The sequence below is a fragment of the Dipteris shenzhenensis genome, chromosome 1 (genome assembly GCF_047967505.1).
Source record: "Dipteris shenzhenensis isolate YYH24624 ecotype China chromosome 1, Dip_SZ_1.0, whole genome shotgun sequence".
Lineage (NCBI taxonomy): Eukaryota > Viridiplantae > Streptophyta > Polypodiopsida > Gleicheniales > Dipteridaceae > Dipteris > Dipteris shenzhenensis.
Genome location: NC_141596.1, coordinates 26,066,240 through 26,087,539, shown reverse-complemented (window position 1 = coordinate 26,087,539; position 21,300 = coordinate 26,066,240). Strand labels below are relative to the sequence as shown.

General features: G+C 39.8%; 2 protein-coding genes across 3 annotated transcripts in view; one reads left to right on the top strand and one right to left on the bottom strand.

Moving 5' to 3' along the window:
• The window catches only part of LOC147905613 (haloacid dehalogenase (HAD) superfamily protein), a 34,691-nt gene extending 27,594 nt beyond the window's left edge, over positions 1 to 7,097 (top strand). Inside the window, exons 5-6 of the mRNA XM_087380940.1 lie at positions 6,241 to 6,358; positions 6,703 to 7,097. Coding sequence (XP_087237066.1) covers positions 6,241 to 6,357 — 117 coding nt within the window. The 3' untranslated portion in view covers position 6,358; positions 6,703 to 7,097. The remainder of the gene's footprint in view (positions 1 to 6,240; positions 6,359 to 6,702) is intronic.
• An 11,967-nt stretch (positions 7,098 to 19,064) lies between these two features.
• LOC147905612 (coiled-coil protein) lies at positions 19,065 to 21,022 on the bottom strand. 2 transcript variants are annotated; one of them, XR_015540886.1, is made up of 3 exons: positions 20,218 to 21,022; positions 19,316 to 19,579; positions 19,065 to 19,221 (listed from the first exon to the last, which is right to left on the bottom strand). XR_015540886.1 is itself a non-coding variant. In XM_087373607.1 (2 exons), the coding sequence occupies exons 1-2, from the start codon at positions 20,773 to 20,775 to the stop codon at positions 19,442 to 19,444; spliced, it is 696 nt and encodes a 231-aa protein (XP_087229733.1). In that variant the 5' UTR covers positions 20,776 to 21,022; the 3' UTR covers positions 19,065 to 19,441. The 2 variants fall into 2 exon arrangements, 1 of the variants encoding a protein (XP_087229733.1); XM_087373607.1 differs by having other exon boundaries at positions 19,065 to 19,579.
• Between the last annotated feature and the right edge of the window lie 278 nt (positions 21,023 to 21,300).

Sequence of the window (21,300 nt, the reverse complement as noted above, 5' to 3'; positions counted from 1 at the left end):
GTGTTGAAGATCATAACCTTAGTTTAACCAAGGTTGACCTTCAATTTTTGTGACTCACAGGGTGTGCAGTGCATCCAAGTGTCTCTGGAGGCCCTCCACTGAGGATGAGAGCAAGACCACATCATCTGCATATAAGAGGGTCTGAATCAAAGAACCAATGAGAGCAATTGGACCCCCCTAGTGTCCCCATGAAAATCTCAAGCTTTTCTATGAAGAGGCTAAGCAAGGTAGATGACAACGGAGAACTTCGTTTGACTCCAATAGTGCTCAAGATTCTTGTGTTCACCCTCCACTGGTCCGAACCTTGGCTGAAACCCTCTTGCAGAGTTCCATAATGGCCCAGATAACCTCCTGAGGTGAGGTTTCGGCACTATATCAAAGGCTTCGCGGAAATCCACAAAGCAGCAATAGATCCCCTGTCTTCGTGACTTGGCCTCCTCAATGACACCCTTGAGTGTGAGTATGTAATCTAGAGTCCCATGATCGCGTTGACATCAAGTGGTTCCCTCAACCTTGAGTCCGTGCATCTGTTTAGGCTGGCTTACCTATGTGTTGAGTACCGATGCGTAAATCTTGGACATAAGATGCCCAATTGTAATGGTCCTATGGACTAAAGGCATTAAAGATGTCCCACTTCTAGAAGAAAGCGCCCTTTTTGAAGAAAAGCTCTAAAGAAAGCCAAGAAATCTCTAGCTTTTGGAAAGGGGGGAGGACAGCAGCAAGTCCTTTCTAGCTACCCACCCTAGTCTATAAATTTAGGGCCTCTAGGCTCTCATATGTATTGAGAATTGTACCCAGACTCTGCTCCGTCTTGTAAAAGAGATTTCTATTGTAATAAAGACCTAGGGGGGCCAGCCCTTATTTCTAGCCCCTAGTGCTGTGTTCTCTCTCTCTCTCTCTCTCTCTCTCTCTCCTTCCTCTTCTCCCACATTCTCTCTCCATAGCGAATTCTTTCCCAGGCCCATCGTTGAATTTCTTGCTAGCTGTTCCAAGTTTCCAGCTTCCAAACGGACTCTTCTCCAAGTGCGATTTGATCCATGGTGTTGTGGATTATCTCACCTTGTTATGATTTGAATTAAAGCCAGTTCTGGGATGCATTTTTCCAAGTGCCAATTAACCTAGGAGCTGCAATTCGACTACAAAAGTTGAGTATGAGGTTTGCTTAAGGTTTCAGTGTATCTCTTCTCTCTCTCTCTCTCTGTGGTATTGAGTTCATTGCCTACGTACACTTGAGATGGATATGGCTCGTTTCACATAGACGCAATCTCGCAACATATAGGAGCATGCCTGTGTCAGAGTCTAGGACAGGATATATCCCAGCTCCATAAGGAGATGGCGGCCTTAGCGACCGCTAAAGCAGTGCTTCAATAGTACAGGTCTTGATAGCCACCATGCAATCGGCTATTGCAGAGACATCTAGACAAGTGGGCGTCACAAAACGGGAGCTTGCAAAGGCCACCGATTCGGCCACCATCTTGGGACAGCAGCAAAGAGCCAATCAGGCTCCAACATCAGAGTTGGAGGGATCCCTCGCACAGCTACCACACCCATTGATGATATAGCCAGTTTTGTGGTCGCCACCTTAGTGGTTCATTAAGGGAGATTTGGAGTCAAAAAGGGCCCTTTACTTAAGGAGCTAAATCATGCTCTAATAAAAAAATTAGTGATTCACCAATGAGGAGGCTCCAACATTTAATATTTGTAGGAAACACAAAGGCTTCTCATTGGTGGAGAGACCTACCACCCTACCACTTATCCCTCAAGCTATCTAAGTAAAGGGGTTTCTACCCTTGGCTTATTTCGTGGACTTTTTTTGATGGTTGGACCAAAGTCGATCCAATGGTGGGAGGTTAAAAGGCTATGTGACGTTGGATCCTTTCTGGATCCAACGACTCAAATGGAATTTCGTGGGATGTGGCAAATGGATATTATGATGGCTTGCATGTTTAAGTAGAGCCCTTTGATGGGATCTTGATCCAAGGCTGCACAAGTGGCACGTATTGTGCGTCCTTGGATTGGAGATGGGGAATCCAACGATCCAGAAGAGGCGTCAACCATGGACTCTTGGATCTAGATTTGATCTACAGTTGCGAATGCGTAGGGGGGGCAATAATGATCGGGAGATTCATGCCTGAAGGTTTCAATTGGGGCCATTAGGGCCATGAAGTGGCTCCCAAGGCTTTTATTTGGGGCCATTAGATCTAAAGTAGATCTAATGGCCATGAAGTGGTGCTGCGCGATGACGATTGATTTGAAATCCAATCCTATGGCCAATAATCGGCGCTCAGTGTGCAATAAATGCCTCAAGCCGCCCACAGTTTGCTCTTCGACCATTAGATCTTATGTAGATCTAATGGCTTACAATGGGTGACTCATGTGAGCCATTAGATGAAGAGCGTGATCGATGGTTTCAAAAAATCCACAGCTTGGGAGCCCTTAGATGAAGAGCATGATCCAACGGCTTAGCCACGTTGCCATAATAGTAAATTTTGCATTTAATACACCTTACTACTCCAAATTTCCGCTTGAATGAAGGGGGTTACCCATTCCTTAATCATTTCCTTATGAGGCCCTTTTTTACCCCAAATCTCTCGTAATGCCAAAGCATGTGATTGAGGGGCCTAACACATAGGGAGGGATCCCAATTGAGAGAAACCTCTCTTCATTCACTTCACGGACGCACATTCTTGTCTTGCAACTGTGCATCACCGATCGGCCCTACTTGACCACTTGAGATATCTACGGATGAGGACCTCACACCCTTGCAGGTGGAGGAGAGATGTACCTTGATACAACAAGTGGACGTGGCCCGCAAGGAGGGGAAGTGGGCAATGACTCATGATTGGTTTGGAACTGCAATGGCACCTTATGGTTAGAGCTAGGGAATTTCTGGGAGCCTTACACAAGACGAGACATAGCCTTTTATAAAGAGACACACCGGACCCCAAAGCGTCTTTATGAGTGGTTAGTGGATACACATGGGAGACATCATATATGGATGAGACTAGGGAGAGGCGTGGAGTACGAGGATCAGGAGGAGTGGCACTATGATACAGATCATCCCTAATTGGGCCGATCTCAATTGAGAGGTGGGACACACACTCTAGATTTCTATGGATTTGGATCCGGTGCACCTCACGATTATTCATAGCAGTATGGTACTTCCTCCTTGAGACATCTCATTTCTACTAAAGACCTACAAGAGGAGGCCGAGGCTTCACCATACACAAACCTATTCCCGGAGATCATGGATCTCCAAAGGGAAGCTCTCCTTGTTACCAGATGTCGATCTAGATGAGATAGATTATAAGCATTCCTAGATATGGTTAGGATACATGATCTTATTATCTACAATGGTCTAGATCCATGGCCCTCCTCAAGTGGCTTCACTTGTTTTGCACATGGGGGGCTTTAGCGTAGTTGACTACCTCATGGGATTCCTTGTGTTCACTTCACACGTCACCAATTTTTCAGTCTTAGCACCCCCTGTAGGAGATGATACTTTTCACTTTTTTAGTATATCCATCCCTCGCGTCACAACTCAATCCACGGCACCGCCCACTCACACCACTTATTACGATATACACTTCGACCATAGCCTCTCACCCATATATTGCACATGCCTTTCCGCACTGCTCACATATATTGACCATATAAGGATTAGGTGGCTTGGATCACTCGCTTGCTCCATGAAACCACCCTTCACGCCTTCACACACACCACTCGTTCCACTCACCCACCGCATCTTGGCTCTATACCCTGCAATAGCTAGCATGATGATGAGTGTTAAGCTCTCCACCACCAACTGAGATTTGAGACCAAGCATAACCTTTTGAGTGAGCCAGAGACGATCGGCAAGTATTGCCGTCTTGTCTGCCAGAAGAAGCAAGCTGCCGGAAGAAGCAAGGTGAAGGAAGCAAGAGAGCTGAGCACAGGTTAGGAAGGAGTCACATCAAATGATACATTGCACATGAGAGCATTGTACTTATATAATACCTCTCAAGAGAAAAAGTAGGATAGTTCCTTGCCCTAGATGTTGTGGCACATTCTCGGTCATGTAGGTGTTGATCCCACGTAGCATGCCCATCATCAAGAAGCTTCACAATCACATAGCCCTTGCATGTCTCCATGAAGTCTACTTTGCACATTTCTTCATACCTTACTGTCCTGTTTTGTCTACATGGGAGCATAGTCACAAAAAACGTTTCAAAACGTAGAAACGTAAAATGTTTCAAAAGTTTTGAAATGCGTGGTTGTACTCTTTGGTGCCAAAAATGTGTATAATATGTCTCACATATATATAGTATGTTCAAATGATGCTTAACATGTAGAATTTTCCATAATAATGCCCTTGACAATGGCATACAAAGCATTAAAGTATGAAATATATATTGTGAAATTCTAATTCCTACTTTACTCTAAACCTCTTAAATGTCAATGGACATGGCCCATGAAATCTATTCACCAACAAGAAATTCAAATATCACAGACTCATGAGTAATTGTGAGCCAATTGCATAAACTTTGAACAGAAATGATCAGCAGCCAGCCGGCCATCAGGTTTATCCTCCAGTAGGCAATTGTCAACAATAATGTATATACCATACATGCCAGGGCACCTAAATCGACGAGGCTTTGAATAACCCCTAAAATCTTATCTGTAATAATTTGCAGACGTTTCTTGGTGAAAAAAAATGTTTTGAATTTTGTTCACAAAGAAACGGATTTTGTTGTGACTATGGTTGGGAGCAGTCATTGCTTTTCCATATATCCAGTGTCTACCACACTCTTCCAAGCTTGCCCGGCCCCTGCCATAATGCAAGAAAGACAAGTTATCCTTGACCTCATATGGCAGGCCCATGTAAGCATGGTGCAGATTTGACAAGGGAGCGTCAATGTCCACTCGCCCCGCAAATCCATGTGCATATTGGGCATATGGCGTCCTTCCACATAAATCTGCCAAACTGCATTTGAGATGGTGTAGGCTCTCTGTGGGTTAATTCGCCCGGTTCATTCTTTTCCAACCCTGATTTGGAATCGGTGGAGTACCTGAGAATTCAGCTAATAAGAAGTTACATTCATTTTCTGGAAACGAGGAGTGTTCTACTGGCAATGTATTGGACTGCAAACCATGGGAATGACCGTTTGATTACGTCTCTAACCCTTTTTCTTTTCAAAGGTTTGAAGAACGAGGCGTCGCTCATAGGTATTTGAGGTTTTTCATCCAAGTGCTAGACTCAGCTGCATTTTCAAAACCGATGCTGAAGCTTCAGGCCATGCACTTCAAAGGGTTAGAGTGAAGAAGCGATGTGAGCTTATTACAAAGGAGGGAGCTTCTTTCCGACTGAAGTAAGGCACTGGTAACCCAACCTTAGTTTGTTGGCACCCTGTAGTGCCTCCTGTCTGATTGAAATTGAGGGCAAATTCTCTCATGGGTGGGTATTGTGCTGAAATAGAGCTGAGATATAAGTGCTAGAGGGACTTGCTCTACCAAAAGCATCAACATGACATTGGGATGCACCAAATGGCAGCAGTGAAGACTGGTGTCTGATCTGGAGAACTATATATTTGTAGAACTTGGGCTCTCTGAGAAGCATAGCTAACTTGCTCCAAATCTTGGAGATGTGTAGCTGGAAGAGATCTAATCTGATGACCTGCTTCTCTCCTCGCTTGGATGGGTGGCATCTAGTCTGTACTAGAATGAAATGAATTTGTCTTTGTGTGCAACCCTATCTCGTAACTGGTGATATCAACGCTTGTCCCCAGCTCTGGCAAGCTCAGAGCCAAGAGACAATGCTAGCATAGGGAGCCTATTGTTGCCCATCCCTTGGACCTTTTGTAGGTATACAATGCTTTGGCAGGGCTTTTTAAATGTAGAGGGGATGCTTCAAACTCGTCCTGCACGATGTGGTGCAGAGTTAAGAGCTTATGTGAAAGAGCATATTTTGCAATGAGGTCCTCCTTGTGTACCGAATGGACCAATGAGTAATATTCTCTTCATAAGACTAGAATAGTCTATATTTTTTTTGGTGAGTTGAACTGTAAGAATTTAGGCCAGGTCTAGAAGCTACCATAACATCATGACATATCTTATGGAAAGTGTAGCTAGGAAGATTTACCTTGCTTTGCAGATTATGTTCAAGTAGTAGATGTTTCAAAATTTTCTCGACTGTTTTGTTCTATTGTTTCAAACTGTCCTTGGAGCTCTTGAAACTAATCAGCTGTTTGGTTTGACTTGAAGGGACGTTTATTGGAAGAGTATTTTGTTCAGCAATGTTATCAGAGGGGATTGCTGCCAGCTAAGCATGAGCTTTTCTCTCATAATTGTAATTTTGTCAAGGACCCTGCTGGCTGCTAAGGTTAATTGAACAGGGACACGTCTTGGCTGCTTTGCCTTTTAAATTGTCTTGCTGATTTACTGAGCATATTTGAAAGTTAAGTAGAATTGTCCGTCCCAGTTCCTCTTTGCATTGTTCATATTGATTTCGTTTTGAGAGCAACAAAACTAAAGGATAGGCATTGGAGTTCTTTAGCATTGCAAATTCGTCACAAAAAGACATTGAGCTTGTGTTTTTAAAGTAGATTGGATAGATTCATTTCTCAGTTGATGAATTTCACACACACACACACACACACACACACACACACAAATTATATTTTGTGGATGCATATTCACTCTTGAATTGTTAATCTGGCTATGCAGCTTCTTTGTTGAACTTCACCCCAAGAAGTGATTGTTTATATATCTTTTCAGCAAGGAAGAGGGATCTCTAATGCAAACATATGATATCCCCTAATGCTTTAGGGATTCACTAAGCCCCATGACCAAAACTTGTCCGTAGGACTCGAGGTATATGAGCCAAGGCCTTGAATCTTAGAAATGAGAGTTAGAGCAATGGATTGTTTTGCCAAGTTCAAATGTGCTAATGCTTCAAGAAGCAAAATCTAGGATAAGGAATAACCACTAGTTTGAGACTTTTCACGAATTTTTGGTGACTATGCAAGAAGCTTGAACTTGTAGAATGTAGGAGAATGTAGAAAAGGAATGAGTGACGACTAGTTTGAGACTTTGGAGGGGCACAAGGAGGGCTTATGAGATCAATGTTGCCGTGACAGTCCAGTGTGCATTAGCACCAGCAAAGCTAGGGCCCGAAAATGACGTTCAATTATTTTTGCTTACATCTTTACATTAATAGCAATCATGTAACATGTTTCATGTTAAAAGATGATGTTGGACACATCAATGATAGGCCTAGCTTGATAGCAAGATCTCCATTGAATCGTTATGTATTAAACATTGTTTACACAACACTATTGTATATAAATTGAATATTATTTTGAAGTGTAGTATGTTCATATGACATTTTTTGCTTTATTTATTTTGATAGCTCTTTCTAATTGTTTTGTGACCCATTTCAACCACACATGCACACGCACAAAAGCCTTCATTGATGCCTTCTTGTTTCTCTCTTTCTTCTCAAAACATTGGACTCTTTCTTTTTTCAAGAGGGGCAAGGCAAAGGACGATGGATCATAGCAAGAAGCTAACTTTGAATATTGAAAGCTCTTCCTCTTGGAGAGATCAGCCTTGTAGAGTAATGTTGAGCCCAATCCTTGTGGCATTGGTTTGTTTGTTTCAAAACCTTCAACAGTACACGAGTAAGTTTGTACATATTCAAAGTTCAAAATGCTGTTGAAATCCATGAGTTTTTGCTAGAACACATCTTGGAATTGCAAGTGAATGCCATTGTAATGATGTACATCACCCTCATTTATAGTATATTCTACAATGAAAAGTTATGTTGCATATTCATGGCGGTAATAAATCTTGACACAGGCTCCATGATGATTTCAAATTTTCAACCCATGAGAAGTTTGTTCAAGTATTGATATGTAGAATAATTATATGTGCGGTGAAATTAGAACATATAGTTCATTCCTATCCATTTTACAATGGTAAGAAATTGCACTATGTAGTGTCACTGTAATAGGCCTACTTTACTCCATGGATATTGAAATGCATTTTAAATCTAGTGCGCACATCTTTACTCCATGGGTGTTTTGGTGAGTTCTCTTCACATATTTGTTTGTTATTCTCATCAAATCTAGTGCATTGGTCCTCTTTATCTTCAAGGATGTCTTTTGCATGGTCTTCATAGCTGAGGCTTTATACAGTGTATAACCATTCAACATCCAGGTGACGTGATGTTCATAGGGTCGTAATGCTTAAGCTCTCGCATCTTGGTTCTCCAACTAGGTAGATATCTATTCGTTTCACCATAAACAATGCTTATACCTTACCTCCTACTACTAAGCCATCTTCTTTCTTTCTTCTACCCCACCTCGCTCTCTTCCCTAATAAATATTTCCCATTGTACAAAGTTCCCTTCAAGTTGAATTTTGAAAATTTTGATAAGTCCTTTGTTTGATAATCATTTTCTTCATCGTTTGCTTCAATGTACTCGTTTTCTTTGGCTATGATGACATGAGAGGTCATCAAGTTATTGTCTTGCACCACTTGAAAAAGGATTTTGCATTTCAGAAAAATTATCTTTTGGATTTTGTTCCTTAGTTTGTTTTAGTCATTGTGCTACTTCTACAATTCTATAACCCTCTACATAAGTTTTGTACCCCTTTCACGGATAGAATCAACAATTTCAATTTAACTTGTTGGTTCTACGTTAGAGCTTGCATTTTGATAGAAGTGGAGGATAGATCTTGGTTTTATAGTGATGTCTACTTTATGATGGAGTATGTTTATATCGTTTGATCAGAATATTGATACCATCAACAGGTACAAATGATTGTGATAGTGCTTATGTGTGAGATTTGTACTAATTTCGTGGGGATTATCAGTTCACTTGTCCTTTTTGGTTGAGTTTTGACATCCAAATATGATTATCAATGGTTCTACACCTTTCTTAGCTTTGCCAATAATTGGGCACATTGCCATTGTCATATTCATGTTCTATTCCTCATCCTTGTTAAAGGAGATTCATTAGACTCTCCTAGGAATTATTGGTTTCGTCCAAAATTCTAGGTATATCATTGCATTTAGAGCCAAGCATTAGCATACTACACAAACATGTTAGGGCTTAGCTTTGGTTGCATCAAATATAATGTCACTCTTTTAGTGTCCCTATCTATCTTCATGCTATGAAGCTCAGGTTGTTGATAATTTCCAAGTCATGGCTAAAGAAATAATTGAAAACATGCCCTTTGCTTTCTTTCCTTATAGTGATTTAAATTGTTGGCATTGGAATTATAGCCTTGCATCAGCCTATTTTTGCTCCTGTTGAACGTATGTAAAAAGGAAGTTTGTGAGTTTGTGTTTTCTTATTTCTAATATCGGAGGCATGATGTCACTTGTCCCTCGGAAGCCCCTAGGAGATGTTCCCACTTGATTGAAGTATAGATGAAGAGGAGGTGTGTAAGAAATAGGATTTGTTGCACAGAGACCTCCTAGAAGCAAAAATGGATGACTTATTTTAACTCGTTAACTCAAGATTGGAATTGAGTTAGACTTTAAGAAATAGATTAAGCTCTCCAAAAGGCCCTAGGGAAGCCAGATAAGACTAGAGATGCAAATCGTTTAGCCAAGGGATGGATTTCAACAAAGGGGAGAGACTAGATTGATTGATGAGAGACGCACAGAGAAGAAAAGGTAGCATAGCCATGAAAGTTTCAGGGTTGAGAAGATGATGACGAGGATGTGGAGAACTACACAATAAGGATGAGCTCACATATCATGATGAGGAATATACATGAGGAAGAAGATGAGTAAGTATTAGGATGGATATAGTGTTTGGACACACACTTTTCACGCAAGGAGCCCATGGGATGAGGAATGCTAACATTTTTTACTCTTATGTGATAGATCAACAACATTGTGGCATCAGAATCTTGCGTCTCAAGGTGTAATGTCTAAAACTTGGGTTACATATTAGAGAGCATTTTCTTTCTCTTGATTTTTAACAACACATGTTCATAAAGTGGCTTAGCTTGAAGACATGTTTGTAGAGTGAGATAGCTTCAAGCAAAGGATGGGTGAGTCTATGAGGGATATCCAAAGAGATCTTGGGATATTTTGTTGAAGGTTTAGATTTTCCATCCTTTCACTGAGAGTGAGTAGTCTCGAAAGTTTTTGAGTGGTTTGCCTAAAAGTATCTAGAAAGAGGTCTCATGTTTTAATGTGTTAGATTTGAAGAAGATGATTGCTTTGCAAACTAGATTGAGGATAAGACAAGTAATGAGGGAAATTTGAACATGATAGACCCAAGCGTACGAAAGATAGAGATAAGTTTTAGTTTGACAACTTTCCATCTTTTTCAGTCCAAAAGGTGAAACGTGACAACATAACATTTCACCTCCACCATGAAAGTTGCTAGGTTAAGACACTTCACAAAAGTATCAAAAGGAAGGCTATATCAAAAGTATCAACATGTGGTCGATATACCAGGGTGAAATAAGACTATATAGTTCTAACGCATAAGGTGGGCAAAGTGACCAAAACAAAGAGTCTTTGAGTGAATTTATATTTACCCTAATCACTCACATGCAGATTAGATAATACACAGTGAGCTTTGGCTAATAATTTTAGTTTGAGTTAATTCTAAGGAGCCTAGCCTAAGTATCGACCTTAGCAAGCCTAGGACACTGAAATATTCTAGGCCTAAATGTGTAGTTAATTCTATGCACAAAGAAATATTAAAAACTCTGTAATCTTACATCTTTTAATCCCATTTTCACTAGGTTAGAATATTTGTTTGGATTTAAAGTATGTACATAAATAGCTTTTGCTTTTCGTTATTTAGCATTTTAGCATTTTGTGCTATCAAGTGTTAGGAATAGGTGTTTCTGTGCTTTATTGTTCATTCTTCATTCTTGTGCATCCTTAAGCTCTTCCATCTTCTTTGTCCAAGCACGCAACCATCTCCACCTTCCATTGTATCTAGTGCTCACACCTTACCTCCTCCTTCTTGCTTCCTCCTACTTCCACCTTGCTCTCTCAAGTTGTTTCTATTGTGCAAAGCTTCCTTCAAGCTAAATTTCAAAATTGGGCATAGGTCCTCTGTGCAAAGGCCATCATCTTCGCTTCAATGCGTTCACCTGGAAACGCATTACATGATTTATAAATGGCACTACTCGTTTTCACCCTCTACATGGAAATTTGAGGCCATGTAGTTGCTATCGTGAGCCATCTTAGATACTATTTTGTTTTATTGCATATCTCTCTCATTTAGATTTTATTTTTCAGTCCATATGAGCCAATATGTTACTCATATAATACTTTATCCTTTATATCCGTTTTGTACAAGCTACAACTTGCATTTTTACATTGTTAAAGAAAGATCTTACTCGATTTCTAGTTTAGGATGGAGTTTGTGTTCAATAGTTTTGACGAATAAAGTGATTGTGATAGTGTCTATGTGGGAGATTCGTATTAGGATTAGTGATTCAGACATCCTCTTTGGTTGAGTTTTGTAATTTAGATATACCTATCCATGGTTCTAAATTTTTCCTAGCTTCTCTGAGATATTTTGACACATTGCGATTGTTATATTTAAGTTGTATCCCTCCTATTTATTAGAGGGATGATAATGTTTGATTAGACTCTCTTGTGGGTTTCATCTAGATTTCTAGGAATATCATTGTATTTAGAGCCAATGGAATACAAAAATATGTCAATGTTAGGTTTAGCTGCTACATGTGGTGATCCTCATTTGCACCCCATATGATGTTGTTTCTACATTCCAACCTCTCTTTTCAAGGATTTTGTGAAAGTCAATGTTCTTAAATATTTTCAATTCATGGCTATTTAAATTCTCTAAGTATTAATTTGACAAATGGCATGTCCCAAGTGGACTAGAACACGTGGACTAAAGGGCTCCACTCCCTTCTATAAACTCCTCACCATCTACATCAATTGTGATGCTCTCACCTCTCTTGTGCACCCGCTTTCTCTCACACTCTCCCCCCAATCCTTTCAACATGGTATAATAGAACAATCTGTGTAGATGATCCCATATGCCTTTGTTAGGTGTCTTGCCGATCTTAGTTGTTTCATTGTCTAGTGTTGCATTTTGAGCAACCTTAGCATATTGTCTATGCTCTAGGTTTAACAGTGACATTCAAAGTCATTGATTAAACTCATTGATATTGATGGCTATTTATTTTCCTTGTTGTGAATTGTTTGAGGAGCTATGTGTCTCCAACGTGTTTCGGTCTTAAATTTTAATCACCTATGAGTCTTATGCCATCAAAAGACGGAAAATAGGTATTTTTGTTATGCTATGCAAAATGCACCATGGAAAATAGAGTGGGAATGCATGGGAGAGGGGGACCATGGGAATATCACTGCATGCTCTAGACTTCAAGGTGCTATTTTCCACACCCTTGAGCACCATTGATGCGGCATGTCTCTACTATTGATGTGAAAATTCTTTATTGCCCACTCTCCTTTTCCCTTGGAGTGTTATGTCATGTAGGGAGGGGAAAATGTCTAAAATATGCTCTTCCAAGCAAAAAACATCCAACAAAACCATCTCTATTTCCGCTCTTTTTTCCCTCCATGACATAATACCTATAAAGATTTTCCAAGTCCTATGACTTGTATGTTGCATATTCTAATGCATTAAGAGTGCCTATGCTTCACTAATTTTGTGCATTGCTTTACATGCAATTGCTTGAATATGTGATCGAATCAACACCCATTAGTGGAGTATTTAAACTCCATTTGAGTATCATTGAAGTACGTGTTCAAAAAGCAAAAGCTTACTTCTCAACCAAGTTCAAGCATTGAAAAACCTCTATGTATTTGTATGTATTTACCCTTGTGATGAACAAGCTACTCATATAGCCCCCTGTCGGCCTTTTTCTTTTCTTAAAAAATACTATGTCAACTATAGCTCCTCATGGGACTACGTGCTCTAGCTTTCTGAGCTCTCTTTTTGGTCCTTGTGATCTCCTTGTCGCTCACAAACATATTCTCACACCCCTACTAGCACGATCATCCTCTACTCCTCGTGATACTTGCAAGCTCATCCATTTCTTACTACTCTTTACTAGCCCTTCTTCCTTGTGATGGTCCACTCTTCCATATGACCTTGATATTTACAATGCCATTGCTCTGGCAATGTCCTCTTATGTAAGTCTTTAGTTTAATTGTATCTACCTTGCATAGTGTTTGGGAGCGTGTGACATCCTTGACTACTGAGAGACCGACACAGTTTTGGAGGGTTTGGCCTGTAAGTGTCTTTTATGTCTTCAAGAGAGAGTTATTTGCTCTATGTATAGTCATCCACCCTAGTTGGTATCCCTTGTATCAGAGCTTTCCTAGGCATTGAGCTACCGTGTGTCTTAGTTGACGATTTCATCTCTGGTCACAATTTTAACCCTAGCCAGAATCCTTAAGTATCCCTTTGGGTCCAAATTCATTATTCTTTGAGGACCAGCTTAATTCACAAGTGTCTATCCATATACTAAATATGATGGAATCATCTTGCAACAACTGAAATCATGAATTGGATGACTAATTGTGGAATAAGAAATTTGACCTAATCAATATCTTCCAAATGAAGAATTTGTATGACATCATCATAGAAACCAAATAGGATTAATCCTAATTATCAAAGGTTAAAACTCATATGGATCCAAGGAAAGCATTAGAGAATATATCCATTATGCTTGAGGATCAACTAAATATTCCATCAAGTTTCAAACAAAGATATGTCTAGATTACTTAGTTAGACTTAAAGGCATACAATCATACAATCAATTAACTCTATTGGTCAAGAAGTCAAGATGAAAAGTTTGCTCCACTCAACGGTCTTGGTACAAGATTATGATTGATTTGTGACCACTATGATCGCAAGAGATACTTTGCCAACTTTTGAAATCATGTTAGACATGCTTATGCAAGAACAAGTAAGAAGAGGTACCAAGCTTCCAATGGAACAGAGATAAACTCAGGCCAAAAAATCAAGCTAGATGAAACTATCCTCATAGCCCTACTAGACATTCAAGCAAGGTCATGATAATCACCAATTAGAAGGGGACATGGAATGCTAGAGATCAAGGTAACTCAAATATAGGAGGTTGCCATCAAAATAATCCAAAAAGAATCATAAGAAGTTGCAATTATTATGGAATTCTAGAACATCAAAAACTTGAATGCAAGAAAAAACAATGTGATATTGCCAATGAACAATATCATCGAGTTGGTAGCTAGTGCCACCTTCAACACAAAATCAAAATCAAAGTAATCAAATAACATAGGTTGACTACCTGTTACGCTAATGAGCGAGATTAAGTTAGTCCTTAGACAATAAAGTGCATCATAAAGTTCTCATTTCTTAGTATGCTATCATAAAAACTCCCATTGCATAGGATAATTCATATTAAAACATTCCATGGTTTGATTTAGGTGCTAGTAATCATATGACACAATGCCAGTAATTATATGACATATCAAAAGGATTAGTTCTCAAAACTACATTTGAACAAAAAAGCAAAAGAAAATATGGTGGTAAAACACCACATAAGATTCAAGTAGTGAATAACATTATAGTTCGTTGTAATATAGGTCTTGATGCTTTTTACGTATGTAAGATGGCAAGAATTATTTTCTTATTTGGACAAATGATAGACAATTATATGGAACTTTTCATATGGATGCACCATCATGAAATTTGATCATCTCATTTAGGCCAAAACAAGAAGTCCTATGCAAAGAGTATTCATTTCTGATCACCAAAACCAAGATGCTTACTTAAGCACATTGTAACATAAGAGGCTTGGACACTAGGGTTTGGACATTTGGTTTTACTAAAAAGAGAAAAAATGATTTAAGGCCTTTTGCATCCTATTTTCAAAAATCTATATGTGAATCATGTTGTATGAGCATTGTAAACAACTACAATTTCTCAAGCAAAATTTCCTAAGAAAAATTCATCCTTGAGCAATGAAGGCCATTTCCGTGGACGATAGAGGTTAACACATTGAGCTCCACAGCATCTGAGAAACCAATGTTAATTGCAATACTCCAAATGTTAGAACCATGCTTGAAATTCTACTTAAGAATTGAATAGCAATGTTAAATGGGAGTGCAAACGATTTGTTATTGATGGTAGTAGTCAACACATTGCTTATAGTTATGCTTTACAATTGTATGACAATGCTAAATGCAAACTCTAAACATTTCAATTTTCATCTAATGATTAAAAATGACTTTTTATTTAAATACTATGTTAGTTTAGTACTTTACTCCAAATGTTAGAATTGTGCTTCACACTTGAATCCCGACCATTCAATGTTAGGGGTTTTGTGACCATTTTGGGCCCCCACCAACGCTAAGGACCAAAAATGTTCCTAGAGCTCCCAAATGCTAGTGTTGGGTGCCCAAAAATGGTGTTGGGGGTCCAAAAGTGGTCACAAATACACTAACATTGACATCAGGGGTTTGCGACCACTTTTTGAGCTTAGACGCCTATTCTTTTAAAGAATATATCGGCCTAAAAAGTAGACCCCCTATTGTCAGCGTTGGAGGGTCTGCAACCATTTTTGGGCTGAATTTTTTCAAGCTCTTTTTTTTTGGGCAAAAAATGGTGGGAACCCAAAATGGTTGCAAGCCCAACAATACCAACGTTGGGGGCTTGCGCCCCCACCTCCATTTTTGGACTTTTTCTTAAAAGTTAAAAGAAAAGTTTGAATTTTTTTAAAAGGGGGAGGAAACTTTGTATTCTTCTCATATTTATATCAAGCATATGAACCCTCATTCTTTGCATCTTAGATTGCTCAATGTTTGATTTTTCATTTTGTACACATAAATACTACAATTTTTTGGCCGATCAAGCCAAGGCTATGGTAATGGAATCTATGGTTAGCAACCCAGGTGCAAGCAATATGCTCTTATGCGCCCCCACCTCCATTTTTGGACCTTTTCTTAAAAGTTAAAAGAAAAGTTTGAAATTTTTTAAAAGGGGGAGGGAACTTTGTATTTTTCTCATATTTATATCAAGCATATGAACCCTCATTTTTTGCATCTTAGATTGCTCAATGTTTGATTTTTCATTTTGTACACATATACACTACAATTTTTCGGCCGATCAAGCCAAGGCTATGGCAATGGAATCTATGGTTAGCAACCCAGGTGCAATATGCTAGGAATCTATAAATAACTACTAAAAAAGTATTCTCAATAGGTTGTAAATATTGCTTATAGATTGTTCATGCTTGAGAAATGTTGCTCAAACAACAATGGCAATTCTCATGGTCTAGTAGTTAAACATTCTCCAAACTGCTCAATTAGATATTTGGTGTTACACCCCAACTCTGTGCTGAAATAGAGCTTTCTATTCCATCATCTTTATTGATCACTTTTCCTAAAAAGAATTGGATCTATTCTTTATGTATTGAAAGCAAATTGGCAAGCAGATAAAGACACTCGGGCTTGACGATGGAGGAGGGTTGTCACTATTGCTCATTCATATGTATTTTGAGGTTTTATCCACCTACAAGTGTTATATTGATCATTATAGCTTTTGTGTTCACATATGTGGCATGGGGCCTCCAATCTAATCCTTTGAGAGATGTAGGCCAAAGAATTGATGTGGTTCTTGCATAACCTCAAGAGAACATGAAGCCTTGATCATTAAAGATAATCAAGTGAAGATGAGGCCTTGATTATTGAAGTTGGTGGAGGTTGCCGGTTTCAAGGAAAATTTGTTTTAGGCTGCATTTTAGTTTGGTCAAAGCTTGTTCAAGGATCTACATGTCATGTTGAATTCAATTGTGGAAAACTCTATATGGTGGTTATTTTTTGTTAATGGCTTCAAAGTTTCTTCTATCTTGTTCATTGCAATTCGAATGAGTTGTGTGTTTCTTATAGATGCTGATGTGGGACTCTATTTTGTATATTTGTTATTGAGAGTTCTGAATTCCATGGGTAAAATATATGTAGTTGAAAACGATTCTCACCGCTTTGTTTTTGTTTTTTTAATTGGCATGTAGATTCTTGTGTGGGCCTTGGATTATGCTTTAGCAGTTTTTTCAAATCCTATGGATTGTGGACTCTAGGAGTTTGTTGGACGTCTTGTGCTTCCTAAAGCGAATGTTTTAATCTAATCACCTATTCGATTTTAGGTTGCAAAAGGGTAACTCCGGAGCTGAATTGCCTGTGTTATATCATTATATATTGGGCAACAGCTGAACATTTAGCCCAGTTATATCTGTATACTTCCAGCTGGGCAACACACTACCTCTCTGAAGGAGGACCAAGACAATTGGGCTATCTGTTCCACAGGATGGAAGCTAGCGTTCTTCTCAGTGAAAGCATCTCCCTTCTTGATTAGTTAGATGGAGAACATGACAACAAAAACAATTAGATGGCCTCACCAAAATGAATTTGATGACAAGACTTTGATATCACCTAAAGGTGTATATAGCTAGAGATGATTATTCTCAGGCACTAAATTCCACCTCTCTATCACTGTTGACCCATCACATGTGCCAAAACACTGGACGGCATGCTCCAGTCATACAAGAACGTGTATGATCTATCTTAGTTTCTATGCCTCCCTTTCATATGTGCAGGCAAGCAGCTTTGTAGCAACTAGTGGAGCTTGGAGTGCCCCAATTTTTTTGAACCTATCGTGGCACCTAGCTTTGTAGCTACTAGCAACCCATGGGTTTGGAGTCTCTTTTGAACAACATATTCTGTGTGTAATGGACGTGCCTCTACTACAATGTCTTCATTCAAGTCACATGTAGGGTTTGGGAATTACAATGAAACAAAGATGGGACTGGTTTTTACAAAAATTCAGGAAAAAGGTCAAAAAGTTGAAGGTCTATCAAGCTAACCTAGGAGAAAGATGTGGGAGGACGATGGTCCTCAATCACTGTATCTATTCTATGGCCATATATTTTCTTTCTTGCTGGTCTCTCTCTCGGAAAGGTGTCAAACCAGTTTATTAGGATTGGTAGATTTTAAAAAGAGGGGGCTTGGGAGTTATTAACATTCAGGCTGCTTCTCAAACTTTCTGCAACATGGGTTGACAAAGCCATTCCCAATTGCCTCAGCTCCTATTGAGAAACTTTCAATGGGTGAGAGGAGTTTGGAAAAACAGGTGGAAGAATTTCCCTATGCTACAGCTAAGAAAAACCCTGAACCATGCACTGCCAAAGAAGGCCCCTTATGGAGGTCCATGAGGAACTCATTTGAGGCAATCGAGGCTCAATTGGGCTGGTCATCAAGGAAGGGTCATTTTATGGCAGTAGACTCTATGATTGTCAGCTATTTTCAAAATTAATCAGCTTAGCAATGAGAGAGTTCCTCAAGCTTGGTCTCTTTTCAAAAAAGGGTTGCAGGTCAACTATCAGATAAAGCTGAGCTTATCCAGTTCCTTATATACAATCCCCTATAATAGGGTGCGGTGGACTAGGGTTTACATTCAGTCAACCTACTCACACAGTCAGGTAGGTGCCTTTAACATGGATCTTTCAATTCTTGCAACTTGATAAGTATGCGCACTAGACACATAAGGTTAGGTGTACACACACACACACACACACGCACGCACAAGCTTGCATGCATATAGGCATGGGAACTATACAAATAAAAACCATTGGAAGGCACAAAAATGTTAGGCACTCCATTCTAAAATGCAGGCACAACCACTAGGTACACTTTGGCAAATGATTGATGCAAGAATCCGAGCTCCTTGCATGCAACTTGATAATGCCAATCTCCTTTTATTGATCATGACCCTCAAAAAATAATTAAAATTACTTTTGACATGGCATCCACAGTAATTTAGCCATTACAACGCCATTTTGCAACCAAAAAAAGAGAGGTAACACACTTGTAAATCTAACTGGATTCAGAAAAGCTTCTAAGGCTAGCTGCCTAGCATCAACAAGAAATATTAAAACGTGCAAAGTAAACCAACAGCAACAGCAACAATTGTTGCGACTTTTCTAAATATTCCAAATAGTACGGAAATGCCTGCTAAGACCTGTCACCAAAACCCTGTATCCAATACACACATATACATCTATAGGTGAAGAGACCTAAAAATAAAGATCCATCAATAACCAATGTAGCTAAACATGCCTTTACATAAAGACATTTTCCAGTTTCTTGAATGGCAGATAGCACCAATGTCTTGATTTGCACTTCAGGCATATACTCTAGCATGCCCTTCATTTTGTAACACATGGCAATCTACAAACCAAACGTGGATGAAGCTCAGAAATAAGTCACAATTTCCAAATAGCATTATTTTGTGAGCAGGAGCAGCTATGGAGAAGGCCCTAACCTTTACATTATGAATCATTCCTTTTATCTGTCAATAAAATCTGTCTCGTCATCTTTCTCCAGCTGTAGCTGGGTTCTCCAAGTGCCACAGCATAGCATGCCCCAAGGACCTCGAAAGTCTCAATATTTATTCTGCCTGACCAGCCTGATTAAGTGGATTATCTAGTGATTTCTTCCATAGCTTCCAGATCATATCTTTATATTGTGTGTGTGTCAGCCCTGGCTTCTCTTCCTTAAGCCTTGGTAATTCAGATTCTTCAAAAGCCTGCGTAAAGCAACAACACAAATATCCTTTGTAAGATGGAATACAACCAATCTTGCAGAATTAGAAGTACTAAAAAAAGGACATAAGATGAAAGAGAGAGAAATATGAAAGATGAGGGGCGCGAGAGAGACAGAGGCCTGGGGGAGAAGGAAAAAAAGAGAGAGAGAGAGAAAGAAAGAAAGAAAGATGTATTAACGTCCGTGGAAGACCTCACGGGCCTATGGGACAAGGTACAAAGTACACTAAAAGGACAAGCCTCAATGGGCTGGAGCAAAGGGCGTACTAAGGCCCTTGCTGGGTGTTAAGACTACTAAACTGACAAACTGAAAAACTGATAACCTGATAGACTAATAACCTGATAACTCTACAGAGCTCAATAGCTCAAGCAAAATCAGATATATAACCCGGAGACTGGCAACTATCAGAGAGCTGTAGCATGCTGGGATTTGAGACTCAAGCGACTGGCAACTATCAGAGAGCTGTAGCATGCTGAGATTTGAGACTCAGGTGACGATAGTGGGTACAACTCGCAGCATCCAAGAGAGTGAGAGACATAGCGTTAAAGCTCCTGTTTGATTGTTTGAACATCTTCGCAACCACATTTCTAACATTAGGAAAAACTGGACCAAGGAAAGCACCTTAAATGACGCTTTGAGTCTTCTTTCTGGATGCCGATCTGGGGCAAGTTCACCTGCCAGGTTCATCTGAGCAAGAGCTGTTTCAAGAGAACGGGCATCAACCAAATTCTCGACTCTGTTTGTATTCTCCACTGCAACCAATCTCTCATACTCCTCTGTGCCAGCCGTCCGAAGATCCCTTTTCTTTGAAGCTTCGGACTGGGCCTGAAGCTGACGTTCTTCTTCTTCTTTCTGCCGGGCAAGCTCTGCCGCAGTGACTTTGGGCACGGGCAGTGCAACCCTGCCCAACTTCTTATCTACTTTCTTACCGAGCCTTTCCAATTCCTTCTCCTCTTGTTCAGCTAACCTTTTAGCCTCAGCCTTCTTCGCTAATGCTTCCGCCCGCTTTTCAGCCTCTTCCTCCCTCTTCTTGGCTGCCTTTGACTTGGCTCCCTCTGCATCCCTCCAGTAAGCTTCTTCCTTATCTCTGGCTTCCTTCTCCTTCTTCTCTAGAGAAGTAGTGGCTTTGCGAGCGCGTGCGTCTTCTGCCTTGGTGTTGATGCTCATTTTTTTAGGCATTGTGACCGTCCCACAATCGGATTGAAGCCCAAAACAAGGCGTACTGCGAGGAAATGCAATGATTAAGCTGCGCTGCGAGATCGAAGCCTCACAACGCGTGAAAGCTCGATGAGTAACTTACTCCCGATCTGCTGCTGCAGATGCCATTTTGTGCGTCATACACAGTCGGTTTGGTGTATTGACAAAATTTCACAGTCGGTTTGGTTGTGTTGAACGAGTTCACAAAAATTTCACACAAAAATTCTAAAAGTATTGTGTACAAAATTTCTTTATGATTACGGTAGGCAGCCTAGAGGGAAGTTTTGGATTTTTTCTCTCTCCTTAACCACTTGTTCAATTCTAAGCCCTTGATCTTGGATATCTCAACGGCCACAAGCATTCTTCCAAACTCATGAGAAAGGAAAAGCTTTAGATTTAATCCGTTTAGGATCCCGTCTCCCTCTCTTTTCTGCGGCATCGTTTGCTCTCACAAAGCTTCAGAAGAACATGCACCACGAGCAAGGAGTGTTCGCAAAAACGACATAG

Coding starts and splice junctions, on each gene's coding strand:
- LOC147905612 (XM_087373607.1), bottom strand. CDS start 20,775: ATGCCTAAAAAAATGAGCATCAACACCAAGGCAGAAGACGCACGCGCT. Junction 19,580..20,217: donor GACTCAAAGCGTCATTTAAG/GTGCTTTCCTTG, acceptor TGCTTTACGCAG/GCTTTTGAAGAATCTGAATT.